The sequence below is a fragment of the Siphateles boraxobius genome, unplaced genomic scaffold, assembly GCF_051911475.1.
Source record: "Siphateles boraxobius isolate OS27281-9 unplaced genomic scaffold, OSU_SipBor_1 22, whole genome shotgun sequence".
NCBI lineage: Eukaryota > Metazoa > Chordata > Actinopteri > Cypriniformes > Leuciscidae > Siphateles > Siphateles boraxobius.
This window is the reverse complement of record NW_027508833.1, coordinates 5,184,484-5,208,432: the sequence shown is the minus strand read 5'-3', so window position 1 is coordinate 5,208,432 and position 23,949 is coordinate 5,184,484. Positions and strand designations below refer to the sequence as shown.

General features: G+C 40.4%; 2 protein-coding genes across 3 annotated transcripts in view; one reads left to right on the top strand and one right to left on the bottom strand.

Annotated features, from left to right (window-relative positions):
• The window catches only part of aldh6a1 (aldehyde dehydrogenase 6 family, member A1), a 132,541-nt gene that overhangs the window by 17,040 nt on the left and 91,552 nt on the right, over positions 1-23,949 (top strand). The window lies entirely within an intron of this gene.
• On the bottom strand, positions 502-23,407 carry ganc (glucosidase, alpha; neutral C). 2 transcript variants are annotated; one of them, XM_077238457.1, is made up of 24 exons: positions 23,316-23,407; positions 21,854-21,916; positions 21,618-21,720; positions 12,701-12,828; positions 12,452-12,628; positions 12,314-12,335; positions 12,166-12,232; positions 11,252-11,348; positions 10,917-11,100; positions 9,104-9,224; positions 8,370-8,605; positions 8,176-8,302; positions 6,975-7,054; positions 6,668-6,811; positions 6,499-6,595; positions 6,303-6,404; positions 4,719-4,962; positions 4,563-4,627; positions 3,565-3,641; positions 3,416-3,490; positions 3,214-3,327; positions 1,828-1,940; positions 1,556-1,656; positions 502-965 (listed from the first exon to the last, which is right to left on the bottom strand). In XM_077238457.1, the coding sequence occupies exons 1-24, from the start codon at positions 23,348-23,350 to the stop codon at positions 859-861; spliced, it is 2,679 nt and encodes an 892-aa protein (XP_077094572.1). In that variant the 5' UTR covers positions 23,351-23,407; the 3' UTR covers positions 502-858. The 2 variants fall into 2 exon arrangements, with proteins under 2 accessions (XP_077094572.1, XP_077094573.1); XM_077238458.1 differs by having other exon boundaries at positions 964-1,063; positions 1,539-1,656.

Here is a 23,949-nt window from a genome sequence, read left to right as displayed (position 1 = left end):
CAGTTGTGTTCAATTGCATTCAAAAGTTTGGGGTCGGTAAGACTTTTACTAATATTTTTGAAAGAGGTCTCTTTTGCTGCACCAATCATATTGTGATATATTATTACAGTTTAAAATAACGGTTTTCTATTTTAATAGGTTTTAGAATGTAATTTCGGAATTTACAGCATCATTACTTCAGTCTTCGGTGTCACATGATCCGTCAGAAATTCATTCTAATATGCTGATTTTGTACTCAAGAAACATTTCTTTTAATATTATTCATTTATTTTTGGAAATCATGATTCAATTTCTTAGGATTCTTTGATGAATAGAACGTTTTAAAAGAAAAGCATTTATGTGAAATAGAAATATTTTGTAACATAAATGTATTTACTGCCACATTTGATCAATTAAATGGATCCTTACTAAATAAAAAAAATCAATTTCTTAAATAAAATAATCTTACTGACCACAACCTTTTGAATGGTACTTTACATGGATCATAAAAAACAAAATTACTTTGCTCTTTCAGAATTCTTTATTTAGAAATTAAGATGTTGTTGCAATTTTTTTCTTTTGAAAACAAATTTCACCTCCATCATGTCAAATCTACAGTATTAGGTAAGTGTGGCGAAGGAAAACAACTAGTAATTCACATTAAAACAAACTCATTTCTTGACAATCATTATGGAGGGAATCTTTAATATTAAACTGCATAATAATTGCTGATTTAATTAACCAAATTATAATGTTTATTGCAATTATAAGCTGCTGACACTTTTTAAGGCATGCAACAGCATATGAAAAATACCCAAATTAAAATTGTAAAAATAAAATAAAATAATTCAATCCGGGACATTTGAAAAATACCATCCACTATATTATTATTTCCCAGTCTTTGTGTATTTCTAGGCCCAAGCCAGTTAAAGTTAATACACCTCGTTTTACGTCGAACTCATACATGACTGGTGTCTTCGCCGCACCTTAAACAGGAAACAGAAGGTTTATACTACATGTACAACGCTCTGGTTTATATTTAATACCACATCATTTATATGTGACCCTGGATGAAAAAAACAGTCTTATGGGTCATTGAAATTTAGATTTATACATCACATGAAAGCTGAATAAATAAGCTTTTCATTGATGTATGGTTTGTTGAGATAGGACAATATTTGGCCGAGATACAACTATTTGAAATTATAGAATCTGAGGGTGCAAAAAAATCGAAACATTGAGAAAATCGCCTTTAAAGTTGTCTAATTATGTTCGCGATTGTGCTGCATTCACTCACAAATATAAACGTTTTATACATTTACGGTAGGAAATTTACGAAATATCTTCAAGGAACATGATCTTTACTTAATATCCTAATGATTTTTGGCATAAAAGAAAAATTGATAATACAATGTATTGATAATAAAAGGAAAAATTGATAATACAATACAATGTACCCATACAATGTATTGTTGGCTATTCCCACAAATATACCCGTGCTACTTAAGACGGGTTTTGTGATCCAGGGTCACATATATGAAGTATTCCAAAAAGAAAACTTTTGCTGTCTACACACCTGACTTGAGCTTGGGTTTTCTTTTCAAACTATTCAGACCAAGAATGACCACTGATTCCACTTTGTCATCGGAGACAAACGAGCCTTTATCATCAGCACGGCTGAAAACACATGGCACAAGGAGAACGGCGAATTGAGCTTTCTGAACACACACAATGGTATATATGTTCTAACTGTTTACATTTCAAATTTCTTGTAAACAGATCAAACTTTTAAATATAAGACCATCCCTAAAATATAAAGGAAAATGAAAAGTGATGTTGAGCCATTACCTGCTAACAAGCCTGCCAACCCGCATGCTAAACCGGCGCAGGCAGAACTGCATCAGGTCTCTGTAACTAAAAGAGTGACCGTCATCCAGATAAACAGATCCATCAGCATTGCCCTGTAATTCAAAACATATAATCCAAATCAATGCGGTCTATTATTGTGTGTGTGTGTGTGTGTTCAAATCGTGTTTAATGTTGGGCTCCTCAAAGATTTAACCATGAGGCACTAACAAAAACAACCATGTACAACCATATTTCTTTGGATATGTTCACTTGCAAAACTATGTTTTCTGGACATGTATAATTGTAAATACTTTAGAGCAGGGGTTCCAAAACTTTTTTGTCATCCGAAAATATTTACTTGAAGTACCTCTTAAGATTTTAAGATAATATTTCAATAAATTAAAAATGCATTCGCATATTAACGGTTTTCTGATGATGGTTAATGGTCACATTTTTTTATTTGAAAATATTTTAAAATAAATAATAATAATAATAATAATAATTATTATTCATTTAATAACACTAATAATAAAAAATGAAGGCAAAATATATTACTGTTGTAAATCACAATTGTACTACAAAGAAAACAATTATTATTTGATGACAATTATAACAATTATTTTATTTTAACAACTCTCTGTGTAACAACTCTAATGTCTTAAAGTGATTATGCTATTTTAAAGGTTCCTAATTGTTTTAGCGGTCTCCTACAACAGGTTTATGTGCATCCAAGGCAAAAAAAAAATTTTTTCTCATAATATACTTCATCATGCACTTCATCAACAGCTATATTACCCACTGCATAAAAGATACAATTTGAAAAAGCATAATAGGCACACTTTAAATTCTTAACTTCCAAACTTCAAACCCTTAAGCTTCTAACATTGCAAATACTGGTGAAATGCTGTAAACTTCAATCCAAAAAAATGCTGCAAATGATGTGAATGTAAATAAACAGAACCTAGTGTACATTGCATTCCCAAATGCTTTGGAAAACGTTGCTTTAGAGTACCATGTAAATACTGTAGAACATAAATATGAAAATCAAACGGTACCATAGTAATATTAAGTCTTGGAGTGGGCGATATAAGCACAAAGTTGGTACATACTCAGCTTTATTGTGTCCTTGTTATTACAGGTACCTGTACTTACTTTAGCTACATTTTCAGCATCATTACTCAGTGTCACATGATCCTTCAGAAATCATTATAATATGCCGATTTGCTGCTGAAGGAACATTTTCATCAATGTGGAAAACAGTTGTGCTGCTTAATATTGTTTGTGGAAACTGTGATACATGTACATTATGATATTAGCATCTGATTCCATCCCTGACCTGTACTCTGGTACCACCCAGTACTTTCTGTTTTATTGTCATGTGGTCACCTTAGTGTCCAGTGCCACAGTGAGAGTGATTGGATGCTGCTGTAAGTCTGCTGTACAGGACCCAGAACCTGCTCTCCTGGGCACCACTGTCCCGCCACGCTGGAACACGGGCACCTAACACACAGGGTATACCGTAAATAACTCTGTATGACTGCTATATTCAGTAGACTGCTGTATCAGAGATGTAATGTGAGTCACTCACAGTGTTCAGAGTCACTGGCAGATCCAGAGTTCTGGCACCCTTGTGCACTTCTGATGTGTTTGTGTCATACCACAGCTTTCAAACACACAAAACATCTCTTATGAACACACTTTAACCTTCAGTACAATTCATTTGGGAATTAGGCTTACCTCATCAGACCCTGGGAGCAAAACCCTGACCTCTGTGACCCCAGGATCTGTCACAGGACACACAAGGAGAGCACTACCTGAAAAATGTCCATTAGTTAGAATGGTATCTGATATTGGACTGCTATGTTTTAAAAATATCTCATATATATATATATATATCATTTATAGTGTCCAATGGTGGATGAAGTACACAAGTCAAGAGGAAAAGATATAGCACTTCTAGAGTAGAAGTACTTGAGTACTGTACATATATTTGCGACCTATACGCAAATATTGACATGTCCACATTCAAGCAGGCTTAAACAGCTAAATGACTGACATTTATGACCTAAATGTGATTTTTTTAATACAATAATACATACCTAAAATCCAGCACAAGCTCGAGCTCCGGGGATCTCATGTTACTTGATTTTTGAGTCAGATATCTCAGTGAATTGCTAACCTGAGACTCAATCTGAATGAATCACTGCAGTCGGATCAGTCCGATGACTTGTGAATGAATCATTCAGTGAGATTTGTGAACAGTTTCAACAGGTTCATTGAAAACAATCAGCTCACGAAGAAATCGCTAACAAATCGGACATTGCAATCGCGTCTTAAAATGTGTTGATTGACTTTGTAGAATTTAGTCGAGTAAAAAGTATATTACGCTTGGGAATGTATGCTTTGGAAAGTTGTTTTCCTTGCATGTCAAAAAAATGTAGTGGCCACAAATTAAGAATATTTATTCATTCACTCATTTTAGTTAAATCTTGGCCACGTTGTACTACTAATATGTTCTCTCATTTGTGATCACAATTTAACTGAATTAAAACAAATTGCTAAACGTGGCCAGAATTTGACTAAAACGAGGGAACAAATTAATAAAATGTGGCCAACGACAAAAGTAATGAGAACAAATTCTTAATTTGTGGCCACGATATCTATTTTTTTCCTCCATATTCCACACTTATAGTGACTAATTAGCAGTATTACTCAGCAGATCTTGTCATGTTTACCAATCATGTACTGGTTCTCCACAGCAAACGTGCTTGAATCGCTGGGAAACTCTACCCAAAGAGGTCTGTAGGGGAACAGACAGAGAAAACTCTTCTGTATCAGCATGCATATAAGCCATAGTAAATAAGGTTGTGCTGCAGTTTGAAATGCAGTACCTGATGGGAGGCAGGGCTGACATGTGTGCTTGGTGGAACAGAGTGTACCAGTACGGCAGGAGACAGTATCTGTCCTGAACAGCGGAGCGGATTGCAGAGGTGACCTCGACCCCAAACAGCCAGGGCTCACGACGCTTGGTCACTATAGCAGAGTGTCCTCTGAAAAATGGCTGAAGAGCCCCTGCTTGATACCAGCGGACCAGGAGCTCAGGGTCTGGATCCTGCACAAATCCCCCTACATCAGCTACACACACACACACACACACACACACACACACACACACACACACACACACACACACACACACACACACACACACACACACACACACACACACACACACACACACACACACACACACACACACACACACACACACACACACACACACACACACACACATACCAGACCATATTCCATAAGTGATGGTCATTTTACACCCAGTTCAGCATGAACATACACTATCGTGCAAAAGTTTGACCAAATATACAGTAAAACAGTAATATTGTGAAATAGTATTACAATTTAAAGGAACTAATTTCAATTGCAATACATTTTAAAATGTACTTTATTCCTGTGATGTCAAAGCTGAATTTTCAACATGATCACATGATCCTTCAGAAATCATTCTAATATGCTGATTTGGCGCTCAAGAAACATTTATTATTATTATCAATGTTAAAAACAGTTGTGCGGCTTAATATTTCTGTGGAAACCATGATACTTTTTATCAGGATTTTTTAATGAATAGAAATTTCAAAGAGCATTTATTTTAAATAGAAATCGTTTATACCCAAGTTATACCCAAACTTTTGAAAAGTGGTGTATTCAGGGCCTAAAATTAGTATATGAAATAAAAGTATATGAAACGGTCAATCGCCAGTTGGCGAAGTTTTTATGAATTCTAACAATACAATGTTGTGAGAACATGAACGTGAACGAACACGAACGGACAGTTGACGGACCAGCGCTGCATCGTCATGAAAGTTTAAGCCTTTACAATTTAAATATATAAGCTCAAGACGATGGGTAAGGGAACTCAATTCATTACTCACACGCTGTGTAGGAAGTTTAAACATCCGAAGCGCACGCCCAGAAAGCCGTGTCTCTGACAGCGTGTGAATACTTAATCGAGCTTCAAATGGACAAATCCACATAAAGTGACAGCAGCCTAAAATACCTGATGCTCTCTGCGTTTTAATGTTAAAAAACACGCACTGCTCTTGCCTGAATAACTTTTGTAACTTTAAAATCTATGTTTAATTTGTACAGTGTAGAATATGCAGTGTTATTTTACATTTGATCAGCCTACTTCATTCAATTTGTGTACCTGAAAATTGAAATTGAAATTGAAAATGCACAGGTATCTACAATTTTGGTGTCATAACTGCCTGTTTTTGCAAAAACAGTTTCATGGCCATTGGCAGGTGTGGCAAAAAGTTAGTTTTAGGCCCTGAGTATATAGTATATGTATTACATATTTACCAACATTAATATTACATTCAACTTTACTTTGTAGGTGAAAATATAATATATTAAAATGAATATGACATTAAAAATAACTGTCACTTTATTAGTCTAACCTCCACAAAACTGTATTCCTGTCAAACTCAGTGACAGCAGCATGGGTATTGAAATCTTCAAGTACTCCCAAGTAGCAACATTGTCCCCAGTCCATATGGCACCTGTGACATAAACAGTTCAGTGTTGCTATGGGAGGTGTTGTTTGTTTCCAGCAACACAAAGGGCATAGTGTATGTCATCTGATTTTGAAGTTACCTAATCTTTGAGACCCAGCAAAGAAGGAACGTGAAAGGATAAACGGCCTTTCTGTGCCATCTGAGCGGGTTAATAAGCCCTCAAATGTAGCCATATGCTGTGAATGGGGGGAAATACAATATAACCATAATCTATTTCTATATTACAAGCATGTTTTGACTGAGCTTACCTGATAGAAGCCATATAAGTTGTGTAGTTCCCTATGTTCCCATCCTCCGAAGTGCACTGCATCTTTCGGCATCGTCTGCTCTGGCCCGTTAAAGACAGAAGGTTCATTCATGTCGTTCCACACAAACAAAGATTCTGTTGAGCCCTAATGGAAGAGTGGATAAAGAGCAAACAGACAATGAAGACAATGAATTGATTTTTTAGATCAAAAGATGCAATGGAACCACCTCAAATAGTGCTCAGTACATTTCAGCAAGCAATAGATAAATTAGATAAAACCTTAATAGTGACCAAAAATTAAAACTCACTTCATATTTGCTTAGAGAGAACTGTCTGGCATACCATGATCTTGTCTTTGAGCTACTGAAGTCCAAATAACTGGATTCACCTGATGGAACAGTAATTCATTGATTTTGACATTTTCTTGAAATGTGAGTGCTAAATTTGAAGAAAAACAAGATCTCAATGTAAATAAGTCTATTATTGAAGGGATAGTTCATCCAAAAATAAAGATGTTGTCATCCTTTACTCACTCATGTCTCATGTCATTTTCTTTCTTCTGTGGAACATACAATCCGATATTTTTTTTCTCCTTACAATGGAAATCAATGGTAACCAAAACGTTTAATTACCAACATTTTTCAAAATATCTTCTTTTGGATTCCACAGAAGACAGAAAGTCAAACGATATGAGGCTGAGTAAATGATGAAGGAATTTTCAGTGTTGTTTAAACTATTATGATGTTTTAACCATTAATTGAAATAAAGCTGAAATAAATTAAAATACACATATGACATGATTTTCATAACGTATGTTTTTAGTACATATTTGTTGTGTAAACGTATACCCTAAAACTGAAGTTAATATAAATGTCAGGGTTTTGTCTGTGTTTAAGTTTTGGTTTTTGCCGAGTTTACCTGTGTGTCATTCCCCCCCCCTTTTTTTCTTCTAGTTATCGCATTGATTGTTTATGTTTTACACCTGTTGCTTGTTTTGTTGTTTGTTTTTTCCCGTGTATATATTGTGCTTGTTTTCAGTCTATCTTTGTTTGGTATTGGTCAAGTTTAGTTAGTTGGTCCGTTCATGTTTTTTGATCCTGAGAATCCAGTTTTTTGCTAACTGTTTCATTCCTATTTTTAATTCCAAAATCTAATACATTTGACAAAAGCACATACAATAACTAAAGCTTAAACTAAAATTAAAATACGAAAATAATAGCCAATTCAAAATAAATAATATTAAATAAAAATGTTAAATACTACAATAGAATAATAAATCAATATTAATAAAATAACACTGATTTTCATTTTCAGGTGAACTATTTCCTTTAATCATTAGCCTAGTAATAGTGATCACTAATGAAGAATTATGGAGAGATTAGAGAACAAACTGGAATCAATGGATGGTAGGATTTTTGATCGGTTTTGACTTTTAACAGTTACTGCAGGTACAACAGTCTTGAGACATTTTTCTGTATGATTTTCATTTTCATGTATGCTGGATCTTACCTGGCCAACATGTTCCTTTATAAACAGTGCCTTCTCTATTCTTCACAAAATGGCCTCCGTCTTTAGCTTCACAGTATAACGACCAATCAGGATCAATCTTGATGTGCGGGTCACTAATAACAACCAACTAAAGAGGCAAATAATAAACATAAAAAAACATGATACCTTTTAACTTTAGAAGCCCATTACTATACCTTCCTGTTCTTCTTCTGGAGGTGACGCTGTAGTTCTGCTGGGTTTGGAAAAAGCTTAGAGTCCCAGGTGAAATAGCGCTTCCCATTTGTGTGCTCTATGTCCAACCATATGACATCATACGGAATACAGTGGGAGTCGAATCCAGCATCCACAGCTTTCACATCTGCCTCGTCCTTGTAGTTCCAGCGGCATTGGTGATAGCCCAAAGAGAAGAGTGGAGGAAGAGCCTGATAGCCTGTCGGCAGAGAAATACTAAAGAAGCTTCTGTATACATTTAAAGTGACCTTCTTTTTAATATGGTGAAATGATCTGCCTAACTCAACCAGTTCGCAGCCAATTTCAAGAAACGGCTGAAGACGCATCTTTTTCGGCAGCACTTGATCCAGTAATACTTAATTTTGTATTATTTATATATATATTTTTTTCTTTTTTAATTACATACTGTGTTAGATTAAACTGAGAAGGGTCATAGCACTTGCATATTGTTGTCTGACTGTTAGTTTAACTGTTTCTATAGTTCTCATTTGTAAGTCGCTTTGGGTAAAAGCGTCTGCTAAATGAATAAATGTAAATGTAATGTAAATATAAGAGCAGGAGCGGACATTTGTAACTTGAATGTGCGAAGTCTCCGGTGTCATAGAAAAAAAATCAATGTCAATGAAAAACCTACAAAAGTCCTAAATGTACATTTTTGTTAAACCACCATTGACAATATTTGGGGAATAGTCTGTACCTGTGAGTTGAGCGTACTGAGAGAACACCTGGGCAGCTGTGGGTCCCAGCAAAATGAAGCAGTCGATTGTGCCGCTCTCTGATATCCATCTAACATCAGTCTGAGGTGGTTCATCCTCATTCTGTTCAGACAACAAAAATAATCAACTGAAACAATACACATCTAAAAAAACATGTTTCTCCTATTTTATTGATTTAGACTATTCTCCAGCGAACAGGGAGTGTTTTTAGAACGTTGGCTATAATTGTTCTGGCAAGGTTCTCTCAAAGTTTATCTAATGTTACTACGTTTCAGAACGTTCAAAGATCATTCAAAAGAAACGTTCCCATAATGTTTGCAAAACTATAAAGGAATGTTCCCTTAAAGGGATAGTTCACCCAAAAATGAAAATTCTGTCATCGTTTACTCACCCTCACGTTGTTTTGAACCAGTATGAATTACTTTCTTCTGCTGAGCACAAAAGGAGATATTTTGAAGAATGTCAGTAACCAAACAGTTGACGATAGCCATTGACTTCCATAGTATTTTTTTTCTCCATACTATGGTACGGTGGCCGAGAGGTGCAAAACAAATCACAATTATAAAAACAAAGTAAGTCAGAATACACAACGACAATTCAGAAAACAAAATAATTCAGAAAACACAATAACAATTCAGAAAACAAAACGACATTTCATAGAAAACGGAAAAGGTAGGTACATTTTGAGAATGGCAAACTTGTCGCTGATTGGACGAGACACCTGTCAATCAAACTTTACAGGAAGTAAGAAATTTGTGATCAAAATGGGACACACACATTAAACATTACTTTGAAGAAGGACATTCATATTCCACGACATTAAAATGAGCTTGTGCTCAAATGGCTTAAGTTTATCGCACCCATCAACATGCCAAAGATAGTTCGGTCCCATGGAGTGATATGCAGACATCCCAAGTCTCCCGGAAGTTCCCCGCATATTGATAGTGGCTCCCGCAAATTAGTTAAAAACTCTGAGCTCTAGAGAATCTAGAGCTTGCGATTTCTCCAGCATGTCCACAATCACGGCATATGATTGTCCTTCTTCAAAGTAATGTTTAATGTCTTCCATTTTCCCATTTAGCAAAACAAAGTTGATCACAAATTTCTTAAATCCGTCTCGTCCAATCAGCGACAAGTTTGCCATTCTCAAACCTTTTCCGTTTTCCTTGAAATGTCGTTGTGTTTTCTGAATTGTTATTTTGTTTTCTGAATTGTCAATGTTTTTTCTGAATTGTTATTGTGTTTTCTGAATTGTTATTGTGTTTTCTGAATTGTTATTGTGTTTTCTGAATTGTTATTGTGTTTTCTGAATTGTTATTTTGTTTTCTGAATTGTCGTTGTGTTTTCTGAAATGTTATTTTCTTTTATAATTGTGATTTGTTTTGCACCTCTCGGCCACCGTATGTTTGGTTACTGACATTCTTCAAAATATCTTCATTTGTGTTCAGCAGAAGAAAGAAACTCATACTGGTTTGGAACAATTTGAGGGTGAGTAAATGATGACACAATTTTCATTTTTGGGTGTCTTTCCCTTTAACATTCGTATAAACAAGAAAAATATTTTTAAAGCATTTTAAAAACTGGATGTTTTAAACGTTCAGAGAACATTCAGAAATAACGTCTTCATAATTTAATGGGAATGTTAGCAAAACGTTCTTAAAATATATTTTTTGTTAACTAGGTCAACTATTATCTGAAAATCATTTCAACTTGCAGTGTGTCATTTCTGGCCCCTAGTGACACCAAACACTATTGCAATTGTTCCAAACGGTCGATTGAATAATAGAACTACACCTCATTTGGTTCTGAACTGTACTTGACATCAACCAGAGTCTCAGACGCGTTCAGCCAGAACACTCCAGCCGTCCTCTCTGGCTTGTGAGCTATCAGGACCGGGACAGAACCGTAAAGACCCAACCTGCTATTGATGTCATAGCCAAACACATCCAAGTTGTACAGCCGATACGCCTCAGAGACACTGTGAAGTAAAACAAGTGTTGGGGTTTGACTGCTACATCATATTAGGCAAGAGTCTATTCTGTTCAATTTGTCTTCTATAGGTACGGATAGTGTCTCAACCACATCAGTTATAGAAAGCAAACTCTGAGATATTTTATGAAGTGCACTACCTTGTGTCCTTCAACACTAGGGTATCAGCATGTTCAGGAAGACCATATGTATGGTTGAACCCATGGAGACTTAAGTCCATACCCACCGAACTAGGACCTGAATTTAAGACATCAGCAATGATATGTTATAAAATAACTAGAGAATGTGGCTGGTGCTTGCTCATGTAAAACTATGTATCAATTTCTCTCTTCTGCTGAACACAAAAGAAAATATTTTGAAGAATGTGGGTAACCAGACAGTTGAAGGTAGCAGTTGACTTCAATAGTAGGAAAAAAATTACAAAATTCAAGAAGTCAAAATGTCTTCTTTTGTGTTCAACAGAAGAAAGAAACTCATACGTTTGTTTGGAACAACTTAAGGGTGAGTAAATTATTTGTCACTTTTTTTTTGACCTCTCACAAAATTCCCAAAGACATGGATTCTATTTAAACTTACTGGGTTTTGATGGCAAAATTTAGCCAAATAATGATAAATGTGACCACACCGTTAAGGCCCGTTTATACCAAGAAGGATAATTATAACAATTACAATACTGGCGTCCACTCAACACCAAGCAAGGGCCGATAACATTCTGCTCATTGGAAGTGCACATTGCAGTTCTTCTGCTTCTTTAAACACGCATGCTCTATAAAGTCAGGTGGGTTCTGATTGGCTGTCAATGTTGTTCATCAGCTGGGAAAAATTGTTCTGAAAGTGATTCAAATTAAATCGTTCCTCTGTGTCATTACTTTGTAGACATCGTTATAGTTATTGGCATTGGTGTGAACAGGCTTCTAGGGTTTGTTTAAATCCCTAACCCTATGTATACATCATTAGTAATACAATCAACCATATTGTATTATAATAATACAAGTTTCAATGGAGTTGATGAAATGAACAATGGAGTTGTATTCTGTATGTTATGCCAGTTTACCGTTTGCCTTGATGTCCTCAAACTGTCTGAAAGTTTCCTTCCACAGCCCGCATTGATTTTCATCTCCCTTTGAGATGGAAGAACATGATTTGTCAAACAAGTAAGTTCTCTCAATCATACATTTCCACATTAAAGCCTATAATCTCACCTGACATGAATTTGAAGATGACCTGTAAGAAATTTAAATTGAGTTAAATGGGAAAACCCAACATTAGCTATCACCAAAAGGTTTTTGAGGTTTTTATGGGAGTATAAAACAACAGTCCTCAAAAAATATTCCTCATACCTAGTTGGATCTTGCAGAGTCTCAAAGTAGAGTTTGTTTTCTGGGTTAAGTGTGACAATCTCCTCGCCATCACAGGAAATCTCTAGTTTGAAAGGTGAAAAGGAAACCAGCAACTGGTACTGTCCCAGACCCCAAGTTAGACATACACAGTCCTCTCTCTTCGAATGAACTCTCAGCCTGTCAAAGACATAACTATGAAGAACTGGCAGTAGCAGATCAAGGAGTGAAGCTGTGAAGTTGATGGCTTACGGCTCATATCTCATCTCTCCAACCAGAACGTCTGAAACGTGGTAGCGTTGTTTCACTGGCTGAAGCTCATCAATAGAAACTCTGACCGTTCCATTTTGGGTTGCCCGTATTTGAAGACTCAGCCGATTCTGGAAGATGTAGAAATAGTTTTGATAAAGTTATTTGATATTTTGCATCTTTGAATACTTCCAAACTTTACATCCTTTAAACTACATAATTTGAATTTATTTTTTTTTTTATTCAGCAAGTACACATTAAATTGGTCAAAAGTAACAGTAAAGACATTTTTAATTTAACATTTTTTTTATTTTTTATTCAAGGAATCCTGATAAAAAGGAATTACGGTTTCCACAAAAGTATTAAGCAGCACAACTGTGTATTTTTCAACTGTGCTCATGTTCATCTGTGACAAGAATTGTTTCTTGAGCATCAAGTCAGCATATTAGAATGATTTCTGAAGGATCATGTGACACTGAAGTAATGATGCTGAAAATTCAGATTTGCATCGCAGGAATAAATTACATATGAAAATATATTACAAATGATAAAAGTTATTTAAATTGTAATAATATCTCACAATATAACTGCATTTTGACCAAATAAATGCAACCTTGATGAGCCATTCCAAAAAATATATTTATTACTTTATAATAAAAAAGCAAAATGTGGTCTTAAAGAATTAGTTCACTTTTTAAAAAATGTTTGCTGATAATTTACTCAACCCCATGTCATCCAAGATGTCCATGTCTTTCTTTCTTCAGTCGAAAAGAAATTAGGGTTTTTGATGAAAACATTCTAGGATTTTTCTCCATATAATTGAGTTCATGGGGTACCATACGGTTCAAGGTCCAAATGACAGTTTCAGTGCAACTTCAAATGGCTTTAAACGACACCAGACGATGCATAAGGGTCTTATCTTGCGAAACGATCGGTCATTTCAAAAATAAATAAAAAAGTTTAAGTTTTATAAGCACAAATGCTCGCCTTGCTCTGTTCTGTGATGCACGTTCGAGACTCTCCTGTTCGAACTCATTCAAAATTAACAAATCTTTTTTCGAGTCATTTCGTTCGTTGAATGCTATGGTTGAATGAACGAGTTCGAACAGGAGAGTCTCGAACGTGCATCACAGAACAGAGCAAGGCTGTCATGAGCTGGGTTTGTTCTCTCTCTCTCTCTCGCTTTGGCCCTGCCTGTCTTTTCCCACCTGTTCATTATTGTAATTAGCGCTCGCGCTGCTTCTCTGTTACACCTGTTCTCACTTTGTTCTCATTACCTTCTCTCTACTTCTAGCGTTTGTTCCCCTTGTTCTTTGTCGGATTATTTCGTGTGTACGTGAGTCTTGCCTGTGTGATATGTTGTCTCGATGAAGAATTACCTTTCATTGTCTTGTCTAGTCTAGAGGAGTTGTGCTCGTCTTGTGTGCTTTCTCTGCCTGTCATCCTGCTGCTGGAGGTCTTCTCTCTGCGTCTTTGAGGCCACTACAAGGACTGTGTTACTGCCACGTGAATATCCAGCTCTGCTCTCTACTACTAAGACAGGAATCTTCTGTGTTTTGCTGACCATCTTTATACTATTCTATTTGAGTTCATTCCAGTTCTGTGACATTGCTCGACAGACTGCCTATGTTATTTCTTCATTAAAGACTATTGCAAGAACTTGCCTTTGCACTTGGATCCTCCGATTCTTCTAACAGAATAATCCGACCAGAATGGATCCAGCGAAGGAAGACCCTTTCCGTTCGGCGGTCGAGTTGCAGGGGGCCATGCTCGGTAGACATGAGGAGGAGTTGTCTGCCTCCAGACACGTTGTGGAGAGTTTAGCGGCTCAAGTGTCTGATTTATCTACCCAACTTCTCCATCTTCGTCATGAGTCGTCGTCATCACAGAATCGTCTTCATTCCCCTGAACCGAGAATAAATAATCCTCCTTGCTACGCGGGTGAGCCCACTGAATGTAGAGCATTTTTAACACAATGCGAGGTGGTTTTTTCTCTCCAGCCTCAGACTTATGCGGAGGATCGCGCTCGGATCGCCTATGTGGTCTCTTTGCTGACTGGGCGTGCACGCGATTGGGGAACGGCCGCTTGGGAGGCACAGGCTTCCTGCTGTGGTTGCTACGATTTGTTCAAGGAGGAGATGATCAAGATCTTTGATCGTTCTGTGTACGGACGCGAAGCCTCGCGCCTTCTTGCTGTGCTGCACCAGGGGGAGAGATCTGTTGCAGATTTCGCCATCGAGTTCCGGACTCTGGCCACCACCTGTGAGTGGAACGAACCTGCGTTAGTTGCTCGCTTCCTGGAGGGACTTAACATCGAACTAAGGGAGGAGATTTATGCTCGTGAATCGCCGGCTCAGCTTGATCCGTTAGTGGAGCTAGCTATTCGCCTGGACAAGTGCTTTGAGCAGCGGCGGCGCGTCCGAGGTTCCTTTTCCAGACAGCGAGAGGCCCCGCCTCCAGCCTTTGATTCATCTGCTCTCAGACCTGAGCCCGAACCCATGCAGCTGGGTGGCATTCGCCTCTCTCCTACTGAACGGCAGCGACGTATTCAGAATCGCCTCTGTCTGTATTGTGGTGCGGCTGGCCACTTTGCCTCTTCGTGTCAGTTAAAAGCCAGAGCTCGCCAGTAGACCGGGGAGTACTGGCGAGCACAACTGTCCTCTCCTCACCGCCCAAGACTCGTTCCACCTTTCCTGCTGTTCTTCGTTGGGCCGGTTCTTCCGTCTCTTGCTCGGCGCTCATCGACTCTGGAGCGGAGGGGAATTTCATCGACGAGAAATGGGCTCGCGAGAATTACATCCCACTAGTGGACTTAAAGGACACTACTACTGTCTTTGCCCTGGACGGCAGGGTGCTTTCTACTGTTCTCCATGTCACCATTCCGGTGAGTCTTACAGTCTCAGGGAATCATCAAGAGACAATTTCGTTTTATATTTTTCAGTCCCCTTTTACCCCGATTGTTTTAGGCCATCCGTGGCTTACCCAACATAACCCGCAGATTAACTGGGACAAGGGCACTATTCTTTCTTGGAGTCTTGCTTGTCATGTTAATTGTTTGGTGTCTGCTGTTCCTGCTGTCTCTTCTGTCTCTGTGTTTCAGGATGAGCCTGGTGATTTGTCTGGAGTTCCGGAGGAATACCTCGATCTGCGAGCGGTGTTCAGCCGTTCCCGGGCCACATCTCTGCCTCCTCATCGACCGTACGATTGCAGTATCGATCTCCTTCCGGGCACTATGCCACCTCGCGGAAGGCTATATTCCCTCTCTGCGCCCGAACGTGAGGCTCTTGAGAAGTATCTCACTGAGTCTCTCAACACTGGGATCATTGTCCCGTCCTCCTCTCCCGCCGGGGCGGGGTTCTTCTTCGTTAAGAAGGATGGCTCTTTGCGTCCCTGCATAGATTATCGGGGGCTGAACGACATAACGGTCAAGAATCGGTATCCGTTGCCCCTTATGTCGTCAGCCTTCGAGATCTTGCAGGGCGCAAAGATCTTCACGAAGTTGGATCTGCGCAACGCGTACCATCTTGTGCGTATAAAGGAGGGAGACGAGTGGAAGACTGCGTTCAATACGCCGGTTGGGCACTTTGAATACCGTGTTTTACCGTTCGGTCTGGTCAACGCTCCCGCCGTGTTTCAAGCCTTGGTTAATGATGTCCTGCGGGACATGATTAACGTATTTGTGTTTGTTTATCTGGACGATATTTTAATTTTTTCACCCTCTCTCCAGGTGCACCGTCAACATGTGCGTCGCGTACTGCAACGTTTGCTTGAGAATCGCCTTTTTGTTAAAGCTGAGAAGTGCATGTTCCACTCTCGATCGGTAACTTTCCTCGGTTCTGTTGTATCGGCAGAGGGCATCAGCATGGACCCCGACAAGGTTCGTGCGTTCATAGAATGGCCCGTTCCGGACTCTCGCATTGCACTCCAACGTTTTTTGGGGTTTGCTAATTTCTACCGTCGGTTTATCCGAAATTTTAGCCAGGTTGCCGCCCTGCTAACAGCACTCTCCTCGATCAGGTCTCATTTTACCTGGTCTGAGGTGCCCCAGAACGCATTCGATCACCTCAAGAGGTTGTTCACCTTCGCTCCCATTTTAATTACTCCAGATCCCACAAGACAGTTCATCGTCGAGGTCGATGCTTCTGACGTAGGGGTGGGGGCTATACTTTCCCAACGCTCCTCGTGGGATGACAAGGTTCATCCATGTGCCTTTTTTTCACGTCGCCTCACTCCCGCGGAGCGCAATTATGATGTCGGTAACTGGGGGAGTGGCGCCACTGGTTGGAGGGGGCCAGTGTTCCCTTCATTGTTTGGACCGATCATCGTAATTTAGAGTACATTCGTTCTGCTAAGAGGTTGAACGCTCGACAAGCTCACTGGGCGCTATTCTTTGGTCGGTTCGAGTTCTCCATCTCCTACCGACCCGGCTCAAAGAATGGTAAGCCTGATGCTCTCTCACGTCAGTTCGGCTCGTCTGAGGGGGCTTCCTCCAAGGAGGGTATCCTACCACACCATTGTGTGGTCGGGGCTGCCGTCTGGGGAGTCGAGCAGACTGTGAAGGGAGTTCTTTCGCACATCACGAGATCACCTCGAGCTCCTGAGGGAGCATTGTTTGTTCCCGAAGCCGCTCGCTCTGCCGTTCTACGGTGGGGTCATTCCTCCAAATTAGCCGTCCATCCCGGGGTAAGGGGCACGCTGGCCATCATTCGCCAAAGATTTTGGTGGCCTACTAGAGAGCGCGACATTCGTCGTTTTGTTGCTTCATGTCCTGTCTGCGCCCAGACTAAGTCGAGTAACTCTCCGCCCGCGGGTTTCCTTAGACCACTTCCTATTCCTTCTCGTCCGTGGTCGCACATTGCTCTAGACTTTGTAACGGGTCTTCCGCCGTCTGCGGGGAACACGGTAATTTTGACAGTCGTAGATCGATTTTCTAAGGCGGCTCATTTTATTCCGCTTCCCAAGTTACCGTCCGCTAGAGAAACTACACAAGCGATGGTTGATCACGTTTTTAAGATCCATGGGCTTCCGTCAGACGTTGTTTCGGATAGGGGGCCTCAGTTTGCCTCCCAGTTCTGGGGGGAGTTCTGTCGACTGATTGGGGCATCCCCCAGTCTGTCGTCAGGGTTCCATCCCCAGACCAATGGGCAAGCTGAGCGTACCAACCAGATTCTTGGTCGCATGTTGCGTAGTCTGACTTCTCAGTGTCCTGCTTCCTGGTGCGACCAACTTTCCTGGGCTGAGTACGCTCACAATTCGCTACCGTCGTCCGCCACGGGATTATCCCCATTCCACGCTTGCCTCGGTTACCAGCCCCCGTTATTCACTTCCCAGGTATCGGCAGAGGGCATCAGCATGGACCCCGACAAGGTTCGTGCGTTCATAGAATGGCCCGTTCCGGACTCTCGCATTGCACTCCAACGTTTTTTGGGGTTTGCTAATTTCTACCGTCGGTTTATCCGAAATTTTAGCCAGGTTGCCGCCCTGCTAACAGCACTCTCCTCGATCAGGTCTCATTTTACCTGGTCTGAGGTGCCCCAGAACGCATTCGATCACCTCAAGAGGTTGTTCACCTTCGCTCCCATTTTAATTACTCCAGATCCCACAAGACAGTTCATCGTCGAGGTCGATGCTTCTGACGTAGGGGTGGGGGCTATACTTTCCCAACGCTCCTCGTGGGATGACAAGGTTCATCCATGTGCCTTTTTTTCACGTCGCCTCACTCCCGCGGAGCGCAATTATGATGTCGGTAACTGGGGGAGTGGCGCCACTGGTTGGAGGGGGCCAGTGTTCCCTTCATTGTTTGGACCGATCATCGTAATTTAGAGTACATTCGTTCTGCTAAGAGGTTGAACGCTCGACAAGCTCACTGGGCGCTATTCTTTGGTCGGTTCGAGTTCTCCATCTCCTACCGACCCGGCTCAAAGAATGGTAAGCCTGATGCTCTCTCACGTCAGTTCGGCTCGTCTGAGGGGGCTTCCTCCAAGGAGGGTATCCTACCACACCATTGTGTGGTCGGGGCTGCCGTCTGGGGAGTCGAGCAGACTGTGAAGGGAGTTCTTTCGCACATCACGAGATCACCTCGAGCTCCTGAGGGAGCATTGTTTGTTCCCGAAGCCGCTCGCTCTGCCGTTCTACGGTGGGGTCATTCCTCCAAATTAGCCGTCCATCCCGGGGTAAGGGGCACGCTGGCCATCATTCGCCAAAGATTTTGGTGGCCTACTAGAGAGCGCGACATTCGTCGTTTTGTTGCTTCATGTCCTGTCTGCGCCCAGACTAAGTCGAGTAACTCTCCGCCCGCGGGTTTCCTTAGACCACTTCCTATTCCTTCTCGTCCGTGGTCGCACATTGCTCTAGACTTTGTAACGGGTCTTCCGCCGTCTGCGGGGAACACGGTAATTTTGACAGTCGTAGATCGATTTTCTAAGGCGGCTCATTTTATTCCGCTTCCCAAGTTACCGTCCGCTAGAGAAACTACACAAGCGATGGTTGATCACGTTTTTAAGATCCATGGGCTTCCGTCAGACGTTGTTTCGGATAGGGGGCCTCAGTTTGCCTCCCAGTTCTGGGGGGAGTTCTGTCGACTGATTGGGGCATCCCCCAGTCTGTCGTCAGGGTTCCATCCCCAGACCAATGGGCAAGCTGAGCGTACCAACCAGATTCTTGGTCGCATGTTGCGTAGTCTGACTTCTCAGTGTCCTGCTTCCTGGTGCGACCAACTTTCCTGGGCTGAGTACGCTCACAATTCGCTACCGTCGTCCGCCACGGGATTATCCCCATTCCACGCTTGCCTCGGTTACCAGCCCCCGTTATTCACTTCCCAGGAGACCGAGTCCTCCGTGCCTTCAGTGCAAGCGTTCATTCAGAGGTGTAGACGCACCTGGAGGAGGGTGAGATCTGCTTTGTGTCGTACCAGAGCGCGTACACGACGGGCCGCTAATCGACGCCGGGTTAGGGCTCCCAGATACGTTTGTGGTCAGAAAGTGTGGCTTTCCACTCAGAACTTGCCACTTAAGGTTAGTTCCCGCAAACTCATGCCCCGTTTCATTGGGCCTTTTTGTATTGTTAAAGTTCTCAGCCCGGTAGCTGTTAAGCTCAGATTGTCTCGCCAGTTACGTCGGGTACATCCCGTATTTCATGTATCTTGTATCAAGCCAGTCATTCGCACTCCCACCCGTCCCACCCTTCCCCCTCCTCCCCTTGAAGAGGGGTCTTCCATTTACAGGGTACGAAGGCTGCTTGATGTTCGTCCTCGGGGGCGGGGCCACCAGTTTTTGGTAGATTGGGAGGGGTACGGTCCTGAGGAGAGGCGGTGGATCCCGGCCCGGGACGTCCTGGACCGCTCGCTCATCGACGATTTCTACCGTTCTCGTCAGTCTCCTTCCTCGGGAGCGCCTGGAGGCGCTCGTTGAGGGAGGGGTACTGTCATGAGCTGGGTTTGTTCTCTCTCTCTCTCTCTCTCTCTCTCTCTCTCTCGCTTTGGCCCTGCCTGTCTTTTCCCACCTGTTCATTATTGTAATTAGCGCTCGCGCGGCTTCTCTGTTACACCTGTTCTCACTTTGTTCTCATTACCTTCTCTCTACTTCTAGCGTTTGTTCCCCTTGTTCTTTGTCGGATTATTTCGTGTGTACGTGAGTCTTGCCTGTGTGATATGTTGTCTCGATGAAGAATTACCTTTCATTGTCTTGTCTAGTCTAGAGGAGTTGTGCTCGTCTTGTGTGCTTTCTCTGCCTGTCATCCTGCTGCTGGAGGTCTTCTCTCTGCGTCTTTGAGGCCACTACAAGGACTGTGTTACTGCCACGTGAATATCCAGCTCTGTTCTCTACTACTAAGACAGGAATCTTCTGTGTTTTGCTGACCATCTTTATACTATTCTATTTGAGTTCATTCCAGTTCTGTGACATTGCTCGACAGACTGCCAATGTTATTTCTTCATTAAAGACTATTGCAAGAACTTGCCTTTGCACTTGGATCCTCCGATTCTTCTAACAAAGGCGAGCATTTGTGCTTATAAAACTTAAAATTCTTTATTTATTTTTTAAATGACCGATCGTTTCGCAAGATAAGACCCTTATGCATTGTCTGGTGTCGTTTAAAGCCATTTGAAGCTGCACTGAAACTGTCATTTGCAAAAAAAATTAAAAAGTGAACTAAACCTTTAAAGGGTTAGTTCACCCAAAAATGAAAATTCTGTCATCATTTACTCACCTTCATGTCATTCCAACCCCATTAGCCCGAGAGCTTTCTGTCCCTCCATTGACAGCTATGCAACTACCACTTTGACGCTTCAAAAAGTTAAAGAGATCGCAAAACGAATCCATTTGAGCAGCTTAGTCCAAATTTCCGAATGAGACGCTTGCTTTATATGACGAACAGAGTGAATTTAGGATTTTATTCACATATAAACATTCACACATCAGCTCACACATCAGTTGTGGTAAACGGAAGCTCAAGCATGTTTGCTTCACGTGCGAGAACCAATGAGGTTCATTCACGTGTTACGCAGCACGTTTGAGCTTCTGCAAGAACCAATGAGGTTTGTTCTCACGCATTCAAGCAGGTTCGGTTGAGCTTCTGTTTATGTTCGCTGATCAAGTGTCACATTGGTAGTTGCATAGCTGTCAGTGGAGGGACAGAAAGCTCTCAGATTTAAAAAAAAAGATCTTCATTTGTGTTCCGAAGATGAATGAAAGTCTTACGGGTTTGGAATGACATGAAGGTGAGTAAATAATGACTACATTTTCATTTTTGGGTGAACTATCCCTTTAATACATCATTACGGCCAAGTCTTTAGAAAGTAGAATAAAAAAAGTGATATCAAATTAAGTAAATGCATTCAACTTATTGTTAACATATTTTGACAAACCCCTGCCCTAGACAACAGTGAAAAAATGAGCTCTATGAAAAAGCTGTGGCAGTCCACCTGAGAGTCCCGCTCACAGAGCTCCAGACTGGCTCCTCTATCTGTGAGCAATAAAGTCTCCAAGGAGGCAAAGTACTGAGACACTGCTTTATCTCTCTGTCGCCTATTGTAGAGGTCAAAGGTCAAACAAATTCAAAACTTATTCAATTTATTTCATTAAAGAAATAAAGAGACTTATTTCCTAAATAATGGCATCTATATATTATTAATATAATAACAACAATAATAATACTTACCTGTAGAATGTAATGTCATGGTTTTTCTTAAACTTCTCTTTAAACGCATCACCCGGAACGCCACTGTAATGTAGTGTAATGTTATGGTCATAATAACTAAGTACAGTTCAATTGGTTCTGGTCTAATTTTTCTTAATACTGTAATAATTGCAAGTAGTCTGCAAGCATATGCTACATGTCCTCACGGGCTTAATTTCCTATGGGGACAGGGGGGACATGTTAAATAAGCGCGATACCGGCTCATTAGAACTTTCAGTGAGCTATTTTTAGAGTGTGGACTATGTGGGCGCTACCTGGAATGGGACGCGGACGCGCGCGTTGGCACTGAACTGGTGAACTGGAGTTCTGGATCAAGTGAACTGGATTCTTGCGCGCTGTCTGTGCGTCGTGTGCGTCAGGATCCACAGACAGCGCGCCAGAATCCAGTTCTCTTTCGCGCTTGAATAATAACACGCACGCCAAAATGTCCGTTTTATCAATTGTGTCCACACAAGAACAGTCTTAAACGAGTTAAATAAAATCTTAAATGAAAGTCAAGAGTAAATGAGAAAATGAAAAGTAAGATCCTGTCATCAGCGACAGATCTTAAAGGGACAGCAGCCAATACTGTCTATCAGTAAAGTTAACCAAAGAACAAAGGGGAACAGAGAAAATTACTCACTGATCTTGTCTAAAGAATGTTTGTAGGTTTAATAAGGATTTTTCTATATTTAATTTATAATTTATGCAGTGCAGACTATTTGATAACCTTATTAAATTTCTGTATATTCCGTACCTGTTAGTCAGGAAGGGCACAGGTAAATATAACATTTATTATGGGTTCATGTGAGGATTGTTTAAAGTTAATTTAAATTAAAAGTTGTTATATTTTTTAAGCCTAATGAATGTTTCAAATTTGGAGGGAACGGTCATTTTCATCGAGACAACAGTAGCTATAATATCAGTGATACTGGCCTTCATTCATGCTATTAAACAATTATTTAAAATATACAGTTTTTATGTTGTTTTTACATTACAGTGGAAATTGGGTCTCACATAATTTCAATTTTATTTACACACAAAACATTAATGGTGAACATTTTTGACTTTATAAAATGATTCTCTCAAGTCTTGGCAATTGGCCCCTATTAAACAATAAAAAAAGTAAGAAATCTTTTTGTTATTCTTGGTTTAGTAGCCTACTTTTATTTTGGCAGAATTTATCATTATAATCAACTTAATTATTTCCTGGGACCTGGATTTTGTATCACCATAGTCCCTAAATGTATGGGATTCAAATCGAAAAACAAATTCCCCCATGTTGTGCCCCCCCACACACACACACTTTTCAAAGCAAAGTTACACCCTTGTATAATGACAACAATGATGATAAAGACATATATCGCTCACAATTTTAACAACGTGCTTTTGATCACATTACGTGCAAACATGGCCATAATTTCAATGCTGCAGAAATGCTTACCTCTCAAGTTCAATTGAAACAACATTCACCTCCATTATTCCGCCACATGAAGAGGAAGTTATTTGACAGGGCTAGAGGTGTGTGTTCTTTCTAATGGGCGACAAACGCTCATACTATTAAATGTTATTATGGTGCACAAATATCCCTGCAAGGGGGCGCATGATGGCTCAGACAGCCGAATCCTCCATTCAGACCATAGACTGTAAAAAAAATGATTCAGACGCATTTAAATATAAATTGGTTTTGTCTTTCTTTAAATATTTAAATCCCAAGGTTTAAATTGTACCTTAAAGCGACTGATATCTGGCATACAAACGGGAACCTGCCTAATCTATCTGTGCAGATATATTTTGTGCACATTAATCACAAACGGCCGTGATTGGTCCATCCTCAGTGTCGTTGAGAAAGGGAACAGGTTGGTACAGACCAGAGCCGTCACCGTTGATATGGTAGGCTATTTCAGTAGCTGTCTGGACACTAATTTACACTTTAGGTATGACAATGAGATGTGTTAATAGGGGCTCGATTTTAAAGCACAAGTCAAATATAAATATGAAATATATACATAAAATCGACGAAATATTTTTTAGACCCTACACCTGACCAATTAGAGAACGTCTGGGCTACTAAACCC